The 18,924-nt window shown below is 38.1% G+C and overlaps 1 protein-coding gene across 1 annotated transcript; it reads right to left on the bottom strand.

Moving 5' to 3' along the window:
• Window positions 1-10,162: 10,162 nt before the first annotated feature.
• LOC121378865 (60S ribosomal protein L10-like) lies at window positions 10,163-18,922 on the bottom strand. The gene is made up of 5 exons (XM_041507218.1): window positions 18,893-18,922; window positions 17,972-18,030; window positions 13,840-14,086; window positions 10,937-11,099; window positions 10,163-10,374 (listed from the first exon to the last, which is right to left on the bottom strand). The coding sequence occupies exons 1-5, from the start codon at window positions 18,913-18,915 to the stop codon at window positions 10,204-10,206; spliced, it is 663 nt and encodes a 220-aa protein (XP_041363152.1). The 5' UTR covers window positions 18,916-18,922; the 3' UTR covers window positions 10,163-10,203.
• Window positions 18,923-18,924: the final 2 nt, after the last annotated feature.

Below are 18,924 nucleotides of genomic sequence, written 5' to 3'. Positions count from 1 at the left end.
GTAACCGTTGACGTCATGTCCATACAAGTAAATGGAAATCTCTCTGCCAGCGTCGTACTGTTAATCAAATAGAACGGTTTCACTGTTCATCCAGTAGGCCTTGGCGGCAGGGCTAGTAACTCTGCCACTCACCAAATTCGCCATTTGCGAATTTCGTGAAAAATATTGTGTTTAATTTATATTTTGTTGGAAAATAAGGGCCTAGGCTTGGCATTTTTTAAAAGATAATTTGGCGAAATTTTCTGATCATCCAGAGCTAACCCTGCTTGGAGTTCTTAATGAAAGAAAGAAAGAAATGTTTTATTTAACGACGCACTGGCGGTCTTAATGAATAACATGATGCTTTACTTCAGTGTATGTAGGTTTAAATCGGGATCCGGTAACGTTTTACGTTTTTGTACGAACTGAGAATTGGCTTTGCACAAGTGTAATTACTGTTCTAGAGATTACACAATAAATAAATCAATAAACTTTGAAGGGAGGGTATACCCATTGGTGGATCCAGAGAGGAGTCGCATGAATCTCGTGACTCCCTTCACAGCCAAGGGCGGGACGTAGCCCAGTGGTAAAGCGTTCGCTTGATGCGTGGTCGGTCTAGGATCGATCCTCGTCGGTGGACCCATTGGGCTATTTCTCGTTCCAGCCAGTGCTCTACAACTGGTGTAACAAAGGCCGTGGTATGTACTATCCTGTCTGTGGGATGGTGCATATAAAAGATCCCTTGCTGCTAATCGAAAAGAGTAGCCCATGAAGTGGCGATAACGGGTTTCCTCTCTCAATATCTGAGTGGCCCGTAACCATATATCTGACGCCATATAACCGTAAATAAAATGTGTTGAGTGTGTCATTAAATAAAACATTTCCTCCCTTCCCAGCCCATTTGAAGTGTCCCTTTAAAGAATGTAGGCCTATCATTCACAATATACAACACTAAACTGTCCTGAATGTGTTTCTTTGGGCATCTTTATTTCAAAATATCACGAGCAGCATGCCTTGAACTCCAAACAGATTTCGCACCCATTGTGAGCTCGACTTATTTTCCTTTGGAAAACTTGCTAATTTTAGAATTTTTTGATTCCCCTTTATAAAATCCTGAACCCGACCCTGATACTAAGTACTATATACATATCACTTGATGAACTAGTTTATTACTGATAACTTATGCAGCGTGCATTGTACACGTATAAAAAATTAAATCCAGAGCGAAGTCCAAGTGAAGAGGTGCCCACCGTCCTTTTGAGTCTTTCCAAACAATCAACCGGCCTCGGTGGCGTCGTGGCAGGCCATCGGTCTACAGGCTGGTAGGTACTGGGTTCGGATCCCAGTCGAGGCATGGAATTTTTAATCCAGATACCGACTCCAAACCCTGAGTGAGTGCTCCGCAAGGCTCAGTGGGTAGGTGTAAACCACTTGCACCGACCAGTGATCCATAACTGGTTCAACAAAGGCCATGGTTTGTGCTATCCTGTCTGTGGGAAGCGCAAATAAAATATCCCTTGCTGCCTGTTGTAAAAGAGTAGCCTATGTGGCGACAGCGGGTTTCTCTCCAAATCTGTGTGGTCCTTAACCATATGTCTGACGCCATATAACCGTAAATAAAATGTGTTGAGTGCGTCGTTAAATAAAACACTTCTTTCTTTCTTTTCTTTCCAGACAATCAACAGCAATCTAGTTTAAAACAAATGATGCAACTATAGCCCTTCAGTTGCCTTTCTTCGTTATGACACTCGCCCCCTTTTTAAACAACCCTGGATCCGCCGCCGAGATGCAATTCATCCAGGAACGTTGTACGCACCATAAACAAGATCACAGATGTAACGTAGCAGCTGGAGAGCAGAGTAGGCGATATTAATTAGTAACGATTTTGTCGATTTTTTGGGACACTATAAGAATTTATACATTAACGAAAAGTATCGGATTTGTTATTCTCGAGAAAAAAGGAGGAAATTACTTTTTACGATTTATGTTTATATTATAAGCTTGTCTCACAATATATTGGCCATATCATAAACGTACGAGACAGGCGGGCAGGGAAGGAAAATGCTCCACTAGTGCTGGAGAAAATCCTCAAATTCGAGCAAAAACGTGCTAATCTGGTACCTTTTTACCATGTATTTCCTTCATTCTACCCGCAAAATTAGCTATAATCCATGGAGAAAATGTATAGTGATTCGTTTGTAACCCTATATAGCTGTTTGGTAGTAATGATTATATAAATAAATGTTATTAGCCAGATTAGGGCATTTTCGTTTACTTCAGGCAAAAACCAACAACCTGCCGCCGTATGGGCCGGGCAGTACACTACTGTGTGTGTGTGGGTGGGGGTGTGTGTGTGTGTGGTGTGTGTGTGTGTGAGAGAGAGAGAGAGAGAGAGAGAGAGAGAGAGAGAGAGAGAGAGAGAGAGAGAGAGAGAGAGAGAGAGCAAGACAGACAGACAGAGACATACTGAGAGAGAGAGAACGAGAGACTTGTTAATTGATCTTATTTTAAAAACCGATCATATAGATTAAAAACTCCTTACGTTAGATACATATTTGTGGGGTGGGTGGGATGGGGTGGGGTGGGGTGGGGTGGTAAAAACCAACGAAAAAACACCCCGTCCTTATGAGTGAGGGTAGGAGAGATAAACAAAAAAGAAGAAATGATAGTTCCACATGAACGAGTATAAAACCAGATACCAGCCAGTCTATTAGTGTTCGTTTTGCACACACGACATAAAATAACCTGCACAATAGAACTCGAGGACGCAAACCTTCGAACTCACGCGAGATCTCGCAGAAATAGACCTGTGGACAAGTTGGGAGGGGGTGGGGGGCATAGACAATAGGAGGCCACGCAATAGGAATGTGAATATCTCCAACGATTAATTATTCTATCAGTTGGGAACCCGAAAATTCTGTTGACATCCAACAAGACTTATTGGAGACATTTGTGAATTATTGCTTATCACGAAATAAAAAACCGGGTTTATAAAAGTGGGGCTATAAGTCCTCCCCCTTCGACTTCTCGGTTGCTACCGACCTGAGAATGGTCAGAAATGTAACTGTATTGCATATACAGCTATTTAAATTCGAAGCAAAATTATTTAACCTAAGAAAGATGTAAGTTTGATTTATAACAGATTAGACTAGCCGACAGCTTGATAATATAGCTACAAACTCAGGATAGTCTATTTATTATAAACTCATGAGGGTTTATTATGCGCAGTCATAAGGTACTTCGTTTGAATGTTTGAAGCAACCATATTAAATATCATGACAGTCTCGGACGACGGACAATCAACAAAAATAAACAGGCCAAGTCTGAATTTAAGCCGAAATAATTATAATGGTGAATCAAAAAGAAGAAATAGGGCCTAATAAATAAATAGTTTTAAACATTCGTAAATACTAGATATTTCATATGAAGTTGTTGTAATAACTAATATAACTGATGGTGAAATGAAAATAAAGAAAGAATCAAACAAACAAAGAAAATAAATTGAATAATAAATAAATAAATAAATAAATGTAAATAATAATTTTAAAAATTTAACCTTCGTAAATACCAGATATTTCAAATAAAATTGTATGTGACTGATATAAGTGATGGTGAAAAGTAAATAAAAGAAAGAAAGAAAGATATATAATAAAATAAATAAAATAAGATAGATAAAATAATAAATAAGGTCACGGCGCTACACACACGCGCACGCACGCAAAAACACAAAACAAACATATATGAGCCGTCACATGGGAAAACCTACAACTTAGCACACACAAAAAAAGAGTTTGTCTTATTTTTTGGTAAATAACAGGTAATAACATTACAAAACTAGATCTCAGGTATTTGGGCTCTATCTTAATTATATCTGGTAAAAATACAGCATTAATGACATCACGTTTTCAAAATCAAAGTAGACGGCGTCAAAATGAAATTTCAACGTTATTACCGTATTCTAGGTTACTTCCCGCCCAATTTAAATGAAATCAATTAATTTGGAATCGGTACTTTCTTCATTTTATTTTTACCCAGTATTTTAAGTTATATACTCTTCAAAAGAAGAAACGCAAAACCACATTGTCGTAACATTTGGAGAATTGATTTAATTATTGAATGGTGAGTCCGATAATTACCAAAGTTGCAGGATTGTTCACAATTCACTCTAGTCCATTGTGAGTAAGTGATAGGACACACCACCAAGGTCAAGGTCATCTGGAGTCAATACCGGGTGTGGCCTCCGCGTATGTTGACAACTGCCTGGCACCGCCTGCCCATTGAAGCAACCAGAGTACGGATGACGTCCCGGGGGATGGTGGCCCACTCGGCCTGCAAGGCTGCTGCCAGCTCGGGCAGGGTCTGGGGCTGTGGTTGTCGCTGTCGGAGGCGTCGGTCCAACTCGTCCCATAGATGCTCAATTGGGTTCAAATCCGGTGATATCGATGGCCAAGGAAGGACATTAATGTTGTTGTTCTGTAGGAAAGCCGTTGTGAGACGTGCTGTGTGAGGCCTGGCGTTGTCATGTTGGAACACTGCGTTGGCGTTGGCCATAACTGGAACGATGTGTGGCCGGAGGATCTGGTCAATGTAGCCCTGTGCATTCAGGTTGCCCTGCACGTGGACCAGGTCAGTTCTGCCAGTGTGTGAGATGGCTGCCCACACCATGACACTACCCCCCGCCAAATCTGTCCACTTCCTGCACGCAGTTTGCCGCATAACGTTCACCACGACGCATATACACGCGACATCTTCCATCATGACGTCGGAGCAGAAATCGGGACTCGTCACTGAACCACACCTGTCTCCATCGCAGTTGAGACCATTGTCGATGAATCTGACACCACTGCAGTCGGAGTCGACGGTTTTGTGGTGTTAAGATGACACCTCGAACTGGACGTCTGGCACGAATTCCTACCTCACGTAGGCGGTTCCGTACGATCTGGTCGGATATCCTGCGCAAAACCTGGTATTGTGCGGCTGTGGAGGTGGCAGTACAATCGTTCCCGAAGGTGGCGTACCCGGATGTAGCGGTCCTGCCCGGGGGTAGTGACCCGTGGTCGACCGGATCTAGGGAGGTCACGTGTTGATCCATGTTGCTGGTAACGGTCCCACAGTGTGGAGATGGTGCTTGGGGACACATGAAATGCACTGGCAACGGCCGTTCTGGATTCGCCTGCGTCTAGTCGGCCGATGGCATTGTTTCTCTGCGGTTCACCGAGACGTGGCATGTCCTGGATTGTCAACTGTCGGCCAGATACAGAGGCCAGGCAAGCGAACACCCTGCACTTTTATACTGTCGGTGTTCATGTTGCACGTGCAGACAACGCACGTGCAGTGGTGACATGGTTTGCACGTGGCTGCGTTTTTACGAATATTCACATTTTGGAACTTTATTGTACAGTAGCTGCTTTTTATCGAATGTAACCGTGGAAATGTGTTTGGGACATGCAATGACCGTATATTCACAAAGCATGAACCGGTAGGAAACATAAAATCGGAGTTATAACCCATTTGTACCCTTTTGCGTTTCTTTTTTTGAAGAGTATATATTCCGATTTTAAAAAAGATTTTTAAAGCGATATATTCTGATTTAATTTTTTTAAATAACTCTACAGATCCCATACATGAATGTATTTACTAATTAATGAGAGATATGAAATTTAGCGAACTACACCATTTCGCAACAATGTTTTTCAATTTTCTGTCACATATTGCACCCCACCCCACTTTATTCATATTCCTGTATCCATATTTTGTTGGTGTCGTACTGTCGAACGATATCGTTTCATTCTTCGGTTGGTAGTGGGCATGTTGTAAGCCTAACCTGGGCCCGTGCTTATAAAACTTAAAGTCTAGACTTTAATAAAGTCCAGACTTTAACGTAATGCTATTTGAATGGCGTTGCCATGACGTTAAAGTCTGGACTTTAAGGTTTATAAGCAAGGAGCCAGGTAGGTCTACTTAGGGCGGACAAAGGGTCGAATGGTTTTATATTTAGTTTTCTTTCTGTTGTGACAAGTGTTCTCGCTGCTCCATTTAAGCGGGGCGGTCTGCCCGCTATTGCATTTTATGGGGGGTGGGGGGTGGAAGGGGGCTTCCGCCCTCCTTTAATTTTTACACAGCGAGATTATGTAGGCCTACTTTTCCTTCTGCTCTTTTTCCATTTCCCTCAACTTCAAAATATGGTCATAAATTTGATTTTCAGATTATTTTCTAAAAGACAATCCACTGCATCCTTTCTGTATCTTGTGCTAATTGGATCAGGTTCAGTGTCATTCTGCTAACTGGTGTTATCATCAGACAAGTGTTTGATTCTATGTTCAGTATTATTGTCAACATCTACTGGACTGTATTTATCATATTCATCCAATACAGTTAAAGTTAAAGCACATTGATTTATTATTGGCTATTGGGTGTCAAACATTTGGTAATATTGACCTATAATCTTACAGAGGAAACCCGCTACATTTTTTTATTAGTAGCAACGGATGTTTTATATGCACCATCCCACAGACAGGATAGCACATACTACGGCCTTTGATATGCTAGTCGTTGTGCACTGGACGGGACGCGAAATAGCCCAGTGGCTCCACCGACGGGGATCGATCCCAGACCTACCACGCAGCAGGTGGGCGCTTAACCACTGGACTACGTCCCGCTCATCATCTAATACAGATACTGTTTCTTCCGTTTCCACTGCTCTTAGTCATGGTCTTCTATTTTGAATTCCAAAATGTGCCTCAAAGAGTAGGCCTACTTCAGGCTCTTGTACAATTAAAATATACATCTGTAAGGAAAGAAAAACAACTCCTTCTATACAAATGATGTGAAGTGAGTAAAGTGAACATATATTATAATAATTATCACACACACGCACACACACACACACAAAAAATATAATAATAATAAAATTGGTTGAGGGAGAAACAACCTTTCGAGAATTGATCTACTATACCTCCGCGTGTTAATCTCTAGACCAGCTTATGCAATGTCATCATGACGTATAATATAAATGAAACGTTTCTGTTACCGTATCGCAATGTGTGTGCAGATGACAGTAAATTTGTTTGCAAACGATGGTAAAATAAATAACTAAAAATGTAGTATTGTTACAGTATTGTTTATATCTATCTATCTATCTATCTATATCTATATCTATATCTATATATATATATATTTTTTTTTTTTGTAGGAAATGATTTAGTTTTCAGTATTTAGTTTATATAAATAGAAACAGAAGTAGGAATAGTGGTGTTGATTGTAGTCCACAGAACAGGTTAGCCTAACCGAGTGGTAGACCCATGCAACCCGATACAATCCTAATTTTATGTTTTGTCTAACTTATGAATATTCTATTTAACTTCTGGAAAGGTTGCTGAACTTTATGTTATGTATAATCATGTACGTTATAAAAACGTGTGATATGCCTACTTGCATACCATATCGATATATAGACTTTTACCTATGCTTGTATGTGTATCAGAACAATTTTACAAAATACAAAATAGTAACCAAACACTATTGTACATATAGATACAAGTTTACTTCATGTAAAGAAGATGTCAAACTTTGAGCCGCGTTTTTGACGTCATACTAAGTGGTAGGTTTTCGCGTGTGACGGCTCGTATCTGATAAATAATAGTGAAAATAAAATAAGATAAATAAATAAGTAAATAAATAATGTAAACACTGATTAGTAGTTGTACGACTGCCATTTTTTAATGAAACGATAAGGGGAAAACAGAACTGTGATAAAGGTCAATGTGAGTTACGGGTTTTGTAAGTTTTTTAGACGAAAGGGAGGCATATTTGATTAAATTTAAAGTACTGATACATGTGGAGAATTAAACATCACTGGAAATCCGCGTGAATATTTAACTACAATTATTCTAATTGTTAAAAGTAGCAAACACATTTCACTGAAGTTAATTTTATTGTATGCATCTTTTAATTTTGCGTTGTTAAAATACCTTTGACAGGCGGCTCCAGTGACCTCGTCCAAGTTAATGTTTCCCTGCTTTTGGTCTTAAACCATTCGGATGTAAACTTTAGTAGACCGTTTTTCGCAGCCATTTTAACATCGTATACGAAATATGTACGTTAGTCGCAAGAGATTCACAGCTCCTACGAAGCTAGACCGGCCTCGGTGGCGTAGTGGTTAGGCCATCAGTCTACAGGCTGTTGGTAGTGGGTTCGGATCCCAGTCGAGGCATGGGATTTTTAATCCAGATACCCCGACTCCAAACCCCGAGTGAGTGCTCCGCAAGGCTCAATGGGTAGGTGTAAACCACTTGTACCGACCAGTGATCCATAACTGGTTCAAGAAAGGCCATGGTTTGTGCCATCCTGCCTGTGGGAAACGCAAATAAAAGATCCCTTGCTGCTAATCGGAAAGAGTAGCCCATGTAGTGGCGACAACGGGTTTCCTCTCAAAATCTGTGTGGTCCTTAACCATATAACCGTAAATAAAATGTGTTGAGTGCGTCGTTAAATAAAAAAATTTCTTTCTTTCCTACTCGCGCCGCTCATGACAACTGTCAATCATCCCCCCCCCCCCCCCCCCCACCATTTGTATATAGCCTGGATACCGTCCAATTCGGCAAGGGACGGTACTCTTCGCGCACATGCGCAATGTGAATGTGAAAGAGGTCTATTTGTTACCTAAATTAGAAACTGCATCTTTAGTATATAGAATGGTGTTTCAAAAGAAACAATAATGTAGATGATAAAGTTTAAATGGTTAAACAGTGTGGGTGTGTGGGTAATTTTTGACATGCTTCCATCAGAGAACTGTTCAAGCACGCCTGTCGGGGGCACAACCTCAGACTTCGCCAGGGAGTTCTGTCCACGACACACAAAGTCAAATTCGAATCTTTAAATAAAGATGCAGGTAAAGCCCTCTACGATCGATCCCAGTCTGTAGGCCCATTGGGCTATTTTACGTTCCAGCCAGTGCACCACGACTGGTATATCAAAGGCTGTGGTAATAGGTATGTGCTATTCTGTCTGTGGGATGGTGCATATAAACGATCCCTTGCTATTAGCAGGTTTCATCTACGATACACTCAACAGCTAATGATTAATAAATCAATGTGCTCTAGTGGTGTCGTTAAACAAAACAAATTAACGTTAAATAAAATCTAATTACACAAGTAGCAAAGCTAAATAAGCTATATCAATCATCTTGGAAGTCCGTTTGAGATCAAATACCCGACTAAATAGCCCTCCCAACAAATACTATGCACTAGTGACAAGATTTTGTGCTAGATGACCATAATTTCAAAGCATCTTTCTGTGCGCCAAAGACACTTTCAGCATTTGGTGCCAATTAATCAATGTACTTTCAGCATTTGGTGCCAATTAATCAATATGGTGCTTATACGACATCACCTATCACATATATTGGTTTCAGGAAAATCAAAAGAACACATTTCACACCTCCCAAAATTTTAAACAGCCTATTCAGTATCTGGGGGGTGGGATTTAGCTCAGTCAGTTGAGTCCTCATCTGAAGTGCTTGCATCACATCACCTCGATCGAGCCATTCAACCGATTGGGTTTTTTCTTGTTCCAACCAGTGCACCACAACCGGTCAAAGGCTGTGGTATGTTTTTTTTTTTATCTATGGGAAACTGCATACAAGATCCCTTGCTATTAATGAAAAAATTTAGCAAGTTTCTTCCGACGACTAGTCAGAATTACCAAATGTTTGACATTCAATACCCAATGATTAATGTGCTCTAGTGGTGTCATTAAACAAAAACTTTATTTGGCGTTTAATATAAGATTATTTCAACTCTTAAGAGCAGAAACCTACTCGGCCAATGAACTTAACAGATGTTTGTTGTTCAACGACACCACTACAGTGCATTCATTTATTATTTGAAGTCAAACATTAGTAATTTTGAGAGTTTTCGAGAGGAATCCAGCTACACTTTTCATTAGTAGCAAGGGATGCAACATCCCACAGACAAGACAGCACACAAGCCAGACTTTGGTCGTGGTGTACAGGCTAGAAGCTAGGAACTAAAAATAGTCTAAGGGACCCAAGATTTTAAAATACTGTGCAGCAGGACAACTAAGATGAAAGACTATATTCTGACGCAAACAACCTGCATCAGGTTAAGCATGTACCTCATCCAGCCACTGAGATCCAGTCTACAAATAATCACTAATACACAAATTATGTCAAGTCCACGTTTATTTGTCCCAATGTTTTATGGCTTATTTAGCTCTGTGGATGGCGGCTGTGCGGTCCATCCAGGCCTTGAGTGGGCCGTGTGGGGGTTTGTACTGGACGTTGACCCCATCAGGGATGAGGATTCCATCAGCCCTCATCCCCTCAAACTTCTCTCGTGGCCACTTGGAGAATCCCCACTTCTTGGACACAACAATCTGAAAACAAGAGAACAATACAACTGTTATTTTATGTTGCATCAGAATGAATGAATGAATGTTTAACGACACCCCAGCACGAAAAATACATTGGCTATTGGGTGTCAAACTATGGTAAACGCAAATCTAAAGTGATGATCAACATCAATATAAAAATTCAACAGTTAAATAAAAACACAGTATAAAGAACTGTCCAAAAATACAGATAGATACTGACTTTTACTCAAAATTTTAATTGTATCTCGAAGAAAACAAGGGGATTTGTGCTGTATTGGCCATTCTCAAAGAGAATGCTACACCCCTGCACCAGTGTTGTATCAGTGACTGAATTTTTGGGGGGCAAGATACTGCAATTAAATTAGTATTAAATTTATATATTAAGAGAATAAATGTATTACTGATTGGGGTTCAGCAGACCTAGGCAAGACAAAATAACCAAAACCCCATCTAAATTTAAAAAAACAGAAGAAAAAAAAAGAAAAGGGGACAGCGTGTCAAGATTTAGTACAATTAAATCTTTTATTTCATCAATTAGGAACTAAGATGATTTTATAAAATTTACCTTCTGTCGTCCAGGGTACTTGAACTTGGCTCTCCTCAGAGCCTCAATAACTGCGGCCTGGTGCTGGTCGCGGGCACGGACAGACATGATTGGCTGGCCAATGTTCACACGAGCAACGGTTCCTTGTGGCTTGCCCCATGCTCCACGCATACCGGTCTGAAGTCTGCAAGAAACAAAAATAATCAACGGTCTCTGAGATTTGAGATTTGGACATTTGCAGTCATGCAAAATAAATTCCGGTAACCCATTTTCTTTCTGTGTAACCCGTTAATTTTTAAATGTTATGTCCTAAATATAATATGCAAACAAATAGTTAGACAAAACCTGCAATCCTCTCCGGACAAGACCAGTTAGGAACTAATGAGACAAGACGACGACTTCATAGCGACTAACTAGTTTGCCAACTTCATTCTTACAATAAAATAATCAGTCATTTTGAGATGTGTACACACAGCATTCTAATCCGGAAAACATCCTCACACTTTTGAAATTTAATAGAATTCTAATAATGTATACAGAATGGGAAGAAAAGAATACAATGGAATAAAAAATAATAACAGTAACTAGTGAATGAAAAGAAAGAAATTGTTTTAACAGCAAACACCGAGTTCACGGCTACAGATTTCCAAAGCTATCTTTAGCACTAAGATATCGTAAAAATATTGTAAGCAATGATATCTCTTGCCACAGAACAACGATTTTATGATATTGTAGCACCAAGATAGCTTTGAAAATATGGGCCCAGGTATCTAACTTGTAAGAATAGTGTTAATGAAATTTTGCAGGTGCCATATAAAGAGGAGAGAAGAAGGGTGGGATCTGGCAGTGCTAATAATCATATAGCCAAATTAGCCAATTTATTTTTGTATATACAAAATGGATACATTTAGTAGTTGGCTAATAAGGCGTATCATAAAATATTGTTTGTTTCCGGTTACCCGACCGACCCTAAAACTTTTTTTGTATATCCAAATTTTTTTTTTAATATAACAACGATTTCCACGAAAACATTCCAAAACTATCACAAACACTAATTTGGTGTCATTTTGGGGTCAACCCTACTGTGTTTTTCCGACTTGCGGACGTATATCGGTGGTTTTACTGTCACAAATTTAGTTTTATTGGCAACCCATTAGCCACAAAATGTTTTCTTCTAACAATTGATTGATGGAGTTACTTCCTTTCAAATTGAAGTTCGGTAACTTTCGTGAGATATTGGGCGAAGAGTCAAAAAATTGTTTTCACGAATATATGCGATCTTTTCCGATTTACTCTACATCTAGCGTAGCAAGGTGTTCCGATTAATAATGTTAATAATGATAATGATCTACTCCAGCGACAAACTGGCCGTATAGAAATTTAGTGACCTTCTGATAAACTAGGGGAGGGAATGTTTACCAATACTGATGGGAGTTTACTGCCAAATCAAATAATTAAATATGTCAGTAAGACCTTGATGCGTTTCGACCGGCCTCGGTGGCGTCGTGGCAAGCCATCGGTCTACAGGCTGGTAGGTACTGGGTTCGGATCCCAGTCGAGGCATGGGATTTTTAATCGAGATACCGACTCCAAACCCTGAGTGAGTGCTCCGCAAGGCTCAATGGGTAGGTGTAAACCACTTGCACCGACCAGTGATCCATAACTGGTTCAACAAAGGCCATGGTTTGTGCTATCCTGCCTGTGGGAAGCGCAAATAAAAGATCCCTTGCTGCCTGTCGTAAAAAGAGTAGCCTATGTGGCGACAGCGGGTTTCCTCTAAAAACAGTGTCAGAATGACCATATGTTTGACGTCCAATAGCCGATGATAAGATAAAAAATCAATGTGCTCTAGCGGCGTCGTTAAATAAAACAAACTTTACTCTTTTTTTTTGATGCGTTTCGTTATTTTTTGTAAGTGGTCACTGGGAACTTCGTGGGTTACCGCTAAAAAAGTCCATACTGTAATTGGTAAGTCTACCATTCCTTAGATACACTAGCAAAGATAATATTCATAAAAAAAAATTAAAATGTTATTGTTGGACAGATATATATAGAACCCTTCTTTTCAGTTTTCATTAAAAGAAATTGTTATAACTTATTTACTGGTGTCTATCCAATTAAGGTTCAACCAAGTCTGTCCTGGATCAGTACAGAAGTTAAGCGTTAGTATGAGAGTAAACCTGCCTATTATTAAACACCAAGGGTCTTTTGTAAGTACTCTCCCAGATAGGTTAGCACCATGTTGCCCTCAAAATCAAAATGCCTTGCCTTTTATAAAATTTATAAGTTGCCCATGTAAAAAGAAGCCTTTAAACACACCTATGTGGATAGTACTACATATTTCCTTTTTTTAATTAAGTTATGAAATAGATATAGAAAATAAAATGGCCATTAGGTTTTTGTCCTTTTGAAAATTGTATAATGGAAAAAAAAGCCCGTATATTTAAAACTGCACATAAAATATGCCCTCCAAAACATCACTTTACCATGCCTTAATTCATTTTTAATAAAAACACAGTGATTAATGGTATTGTTGGTTGCATAATGCATTTCTATTCATGCAGAGGTTATTTTGGATACCGGTAGTCAACATTTTATCAAATATCCATAAATAAAATTATTTTCCAAAATAAAATGTTTTTCCTACCTACCCTATATTTTTCCAGTATGTAATAGGAAACAAGTAAAAAAAAAAAAAAAATCGGCCTAAAAACAAATTTAATTAAGTTTTTAAAATAATAATTTTCAAGAAAATATCCCACAAACCTGAAAATTGTCTAAAATTTACAAATTCCAGTGTGATCCCTGGTGTGAATTTTCAAGGAAATATCCTACATATCTGAAAATTAGCTAAAACAATTTTTTTTTTTTTAAATCTGGTGTGATCCACAAGAGTAGGTATTCACAAAATATACTCCACTTACCGATCAGCACCGGCACATGACAACATCTTGTTGATTCGGATGACGTGGAAGGGATGCAAGCGCACCCGCAGATGGAAAGAATCTTTACCGCAGTTCTTCACCAAGTACTTGTTGGCACAGATACGACCAGCCTCGAGAGCTTCAGACGACAGCTGCTCATACTCGTCCGAAATCAAGTGGATGCAGAGTGGAAATTCATCAACACACGCCTTCTTTCGTCCAAGATCAAAGATACGAATCTTGGGATCTGAAAGAAATAAGCACACCAGGCATTGAATTTAGGTTTTTTTTATTTTTTTTTAAATAGTATTCCATTGGAATTAAAGCATGATGTAATAAACAGGGATGCAGGAAGTACTCGCACCCTCGTCAAATGCAAGTAAAATTGTGACGGACAAGTTAAAAAATGAAACTACTAGTCCGATGACCAGACTTTTCTTGTCTTTCTGATTTCGTTTGCCAGATGATGTTGGTCACTTACCAAGTGTTCTTAATAATGTTTTGTCAGTATATCTATCTATATTATATATTCATATCATTTGAAGTGAAGACATTGTATATTATCATATTGTTCTATAGACTGGCAGACTAGTAGGAATTCTGACGGGTTAGTAAATATTAGTTGGTATCTGATCTGGCGGGCTAGTTAACTATTTTGCATTTCTTACCCATTGGACAGGGTTATCCAGCTTTTACACGGTGCTAAAAAAATCTGCCTGACCCTAGGGCTACATAAATCTGTGCAACACAAGGGCTAGACGATTTCAACATACACGTTCTACATATGCATTCAAACGAGGTCAGGTCAAGCTGGATATAGCCCAGTGGTAGTGAACCGAAACTAAGCATTATCCTGTCGATCGTTTACAGTTTCGACATAGTTTTGTAACTTTTAAACAGCAGCTTTTAAATAAATATATTTGCCGAGAATTATATATTCAGAGCCTATAGCACAAATAACAGCGGGACCCAATTCCCAAGATATATATTTTGCAAACCTTTCGGGGAGAGGAGAAAAATGACATGGGGAAAATGTACACATCACAGCTGGACAACCTGAATCGTGGTACTAGAATAAACCGGCAAGAAGAAAAGTAAAATACCTTTTTTGTGTTCAATTTAGAAAACAATCGGTTCAGAAATAAAATAACTTGTAATGAATTCCATAGCATGAAAAAAGGTGTTCCTCGTGGGACTGACTATAAATGTGAAATGCTTTCGTACAGATTAACAAATATGCCCGAAGTTATACGAAATTACGTGTTCCAATGAAAGCATAGTGTAAATTGGTTATGCTTACGAATCATAACAATTATTATTAAAAAATATTGAAATTGAATGTATAGAAATCTTATTATTTAATCAAGATTCTAAAATTGTATTAGAACATGTTTATTTTTATATTTCAAGTTAACACTGTGTAAAGTGACACGAGTAAACAGTCACATGCTTTGTTGCAAGCTTACGGCAATTAAGTGAAACTTCCGAGAATGAACTGTTAGGAAAGTGTTTAAGGTCCACGAAAGTTGGCATAAAAAAACACTATGTATATATTATCAATACTGAATCTTAAAGGGACACACCCTAGTTACAGTTATTTGTTAACCATTACGGCGTTGTTTTTCGCTATTAAATCCCATTTTATACAAATAAAATTGCAATTTACTTACATTTTATTATTTAGAATACACATTTCCATTCACCTTAAGTGCTTTTTGCTAATCCTGATGTTTGTAAAACCACGAAATGCATTTTTTCACAAGACGTCTATCGAAAAAAAAACGTTAAGCAAGCGAGGTCCAATCTATTTTTAGAGGGAATCTTCCTGTGTAAACGTCACAGATGTTGGTATACCACGTGACCGTTATCATTTTGGTTCGGTTTGTTTTCTCGTGCACGGTTCACGCAATCAACATCTGATTTGTCGTTGTTCATTTGTGAGATTTTTCTTCACAGTTCATGAACATTTTCAGCAACAAAGTTCAGACAAGTAAGTGTCTCAATACAAAACGTTACAAACCCTTAAAACCAATAATTTTGCTAAGTCTTACGATATCTGGAGGGGATACAACCAGGACAGAACAGTTGGAACATGTCCAGGAGAGGTGAAAAGAACGCACCCCTAGTCTGTGTGCACTCTGTGAAATTTGTCGTGACGTAGGCATTGTTGTGCTTCGAGCGACATCTACCGGTGACATCAGAATACTAACTTTCAAAATTATTTAAGCAATTGGGACATGGGGATTCCCATGGTATTTATCGATATAAAACCTGCTTTTTCACTCCATTAGATAAAAACGTGATTTATTTTCACTGGATGGAACTAGGGTGTGCGGCTTTAAAACTACCAAAAAGGTTTATAATGGTGCTTGAACCAGAAATACAACTTTTGAAGGTTATTTTTTTTAAATCGAGAATTCCGTTTGTTACTAAATTCTGCAATTCCGTCCGTTTTTCCGTGTTCGCAGAAAATCATTCCCTCTACAAACGTTGAGGCCATTGAAAAAGTAATACCCCATCCAGGGAATATTTTGTTCAGTATCACAATTTTAACACATTAACCAGTAGTCAATTTTCAGTTGCCTAGAAATATCGCTAAGGCATATCATAAAATATTGTTTGTTTCCGGTTACCCGACCAACCCTAATGTGAACCTGCCGACCCTAAAACCTTTTTGGTATATCCAAAAATGTTTTTTTAATATAAGAACGATTTCCACGAAAACATTCCAAAACTAATTTGGTGTCATTTCCCGATTTGCGGACGTACATGTATATCAGTGCTTTTACTGTCGCAAATTTAGTTTTATTGGCGACCCGTTAGCCATGAAATGTTTTCTTCTAACAATTGATTGATGAAGTTACTTCCCTTCAAATTGAAGTTTGGTAACTTTCGTGAGATATTAGGCGAAGAGTCGGACAATTGTTTTCACGAATATATGCGATCTTTTCCGATTTACTCTACATCTAGCATAGCGAGGTGTTCTGATTAATAATGTTAATAATTCTAACATGATTTAAGTTTTACATCAACATTCTTCTGAAAGAGTAGCCTGTGTGGCGACAGCGGGTTTCCTCTAAAAACAGTGTCAGAATGACCATGTGTTTGACGTCCAATAGCCGATGATATTAAAGATAAAAATCAATGTGCTCTAGTGGCGTCGTTAAATAAAACAAACATTACTTTTCAACATTTGTTTGAGCATCCTGAGCATTTGTACTGCATTTCTATTAATTGATTTCTATTCATTGATTGCTTCAAACCAAGTGTGTACTTTAATACTGGATGCATACAGAATAAAACTAACATTGCAAATTATAAAATTGGTAAGTCTACCATTTCTTAGATACACTAGGAAAGATAATATTCATAACATGTTATTGTTGGACAGATTAATATAGAACCCTTCTTTTCAGTTTTCCATTAAAAGAAATTGTTATAACTTATTTACTGGTTTCTATCCAATTAAGGTTCAACCAAGTCTGTCCTGGACCAGTACAGAAGTTAAGTTAAGTGTTAGTATGAGAGTAAACCTTCTGCCTATTATTAAACAGCATGGGGTCTTTTGTATACATGTACCCTCCCCTCAAAATCAAAATGCCTTGCCTTTAATAAATTTATAAATTGCCCATGTAAAAAGAAGCCTTTAAACACACCTATGTGGATAGTACTACATATTTCCTTTTTCTTAAATTAAGTTATGAAATAGATATAGAAAATAAAATGGCCATAAGGTTTTTATCCTTTTGAAAATTGTATAATGGAAAAAAAAAAGCCCTTTTATTTAAAACTGCACATAAAATATGCCCCCAAAACGTCACTTTACCACGCCTTACTGCATTTCTAGGGAAAACACTCTGATGAATGGTATTGTTGGTTTGCATAATGCATTTCTATACATGCAGAGGTTATTTTGGATACCAGTAGTCAACACCTTTATTTAATATCCATAAATAAAATTATTTTCCAAAATAAAATGTTTTTCCTACCTACCTACACTATATTTTTCCAGCATGTAATAGGAAACAAGTAAAAAAAAAAATTCCGGCCTAATCAAGATTTTGAAAACAAAATCACGTTTTTACTTTGTCAAGGTGATACAAAATTTAAAATTAATCTAAATATACTATACCTGGTACACCTCGACAGAAACGAGACTTTGGGTATGGCTTGTTTTTACAATACCGGTAACTGCAAAATCAAAAACACCAATTAATACATTATAATGTGAACATACAAATTTAGTTAAATGTTAGGGCTACATAACTATTCCTAACAAATCCGGGTTGTTTCACCGTAAACTGTTCACACCCTACAGTTTTACCTCTTTTTTTTCTATATTCCTTGGGTCATTTCACTCCAATTTTATAGGCCTATATAGTCTATATTTAACACCATGTTTTATGCTATATAAGGTGCCCCCCGCCCCCCCCCCCCCCCAACTCCTAAAATGATAATCCTACTGAATATGGAATTATTAAAAACATATTGGGTCTATATCTTTTTTAATTTCACACTCAATACCAGTGATAGAAATATGCAGAATTTTATACTAGTCCAACGGACAAATACATCTAGAAATCTACTTGTCTACCAATATTTTCACTTATTCAAATGAATGGTTTATTTTATTCAAGTATCAGGATGATGTTTGAGATTACTAAAAATGAAACTGCACTGGAAATTTTTACTTGTCCACTGGACAACCACTGTGGCACATTTTGCTTGTCCAAACACTTGTCAGGACAAACAGACAAGTGCTCATTTCGAACATTGAATACTGTACAGGGAATATTTGGTACAATATTGCGTTGTGATGTCACTAGACATGTAACACAAGTTTCAAACTGTGAAAATGGGTCCTTCCGAACAGATTTTAAACATTTGCTGATTTAATGGCCCCATGAATGAAACGTAATCAAAATCTCTACCACTGAACCACATTTCCCACTCACCAAACCAACTACAGTGAGTACAGATTTACTGTTAATGTAGCCTACTTATATTCATAACTGAATGAAACTTCTATCTGTAGTTTACATGTGTAACTTACCAACGAGCGGGTCGTCGCCCCATTTTGTACCT

This window comes from Gigantopelta aegis, chromosome 8 (genome assembly GCF_016097555.1).
Source record: "Gigantopelta aegis isolate Gae_Host chromosome 8, Gae_host_genome, whole genome shotgun sequence".
Classification (NCBI taxonomy): Eukaryota; Metazoa; Mollusca; class Gastropoda; order Neomphalida; family Peltospiridae; genus Gigantopelta; species Gigantopelta aegis.
The sequence above is the reverse complement of the archived record's forward strand: the minus strand, read 5'-3'. Positions and strand labels throughout refer to the sequence as shown.

Coding starts and splice junctions, on each gene's coding strand:
- LOC121378865 (XM_041507218.1), bottom strand. CDS start 18,915: ATGGGGCGACGACCCGCTCGTTG. Junction 18,031..18,892: donor GGGCGACGACCCGCTCGTTG/GTAAGTTACACA, acceptor TTGATTTTGCAG/TTACCGGTATTGTAAAAACA. Junction 10,375..10,936: donor AGTACCCTGGACGACAGAAG/GTAAATTTTATA, acceptor TCTTGTTTTCAG/ATTGTTGTGTCCAAGAAGTG.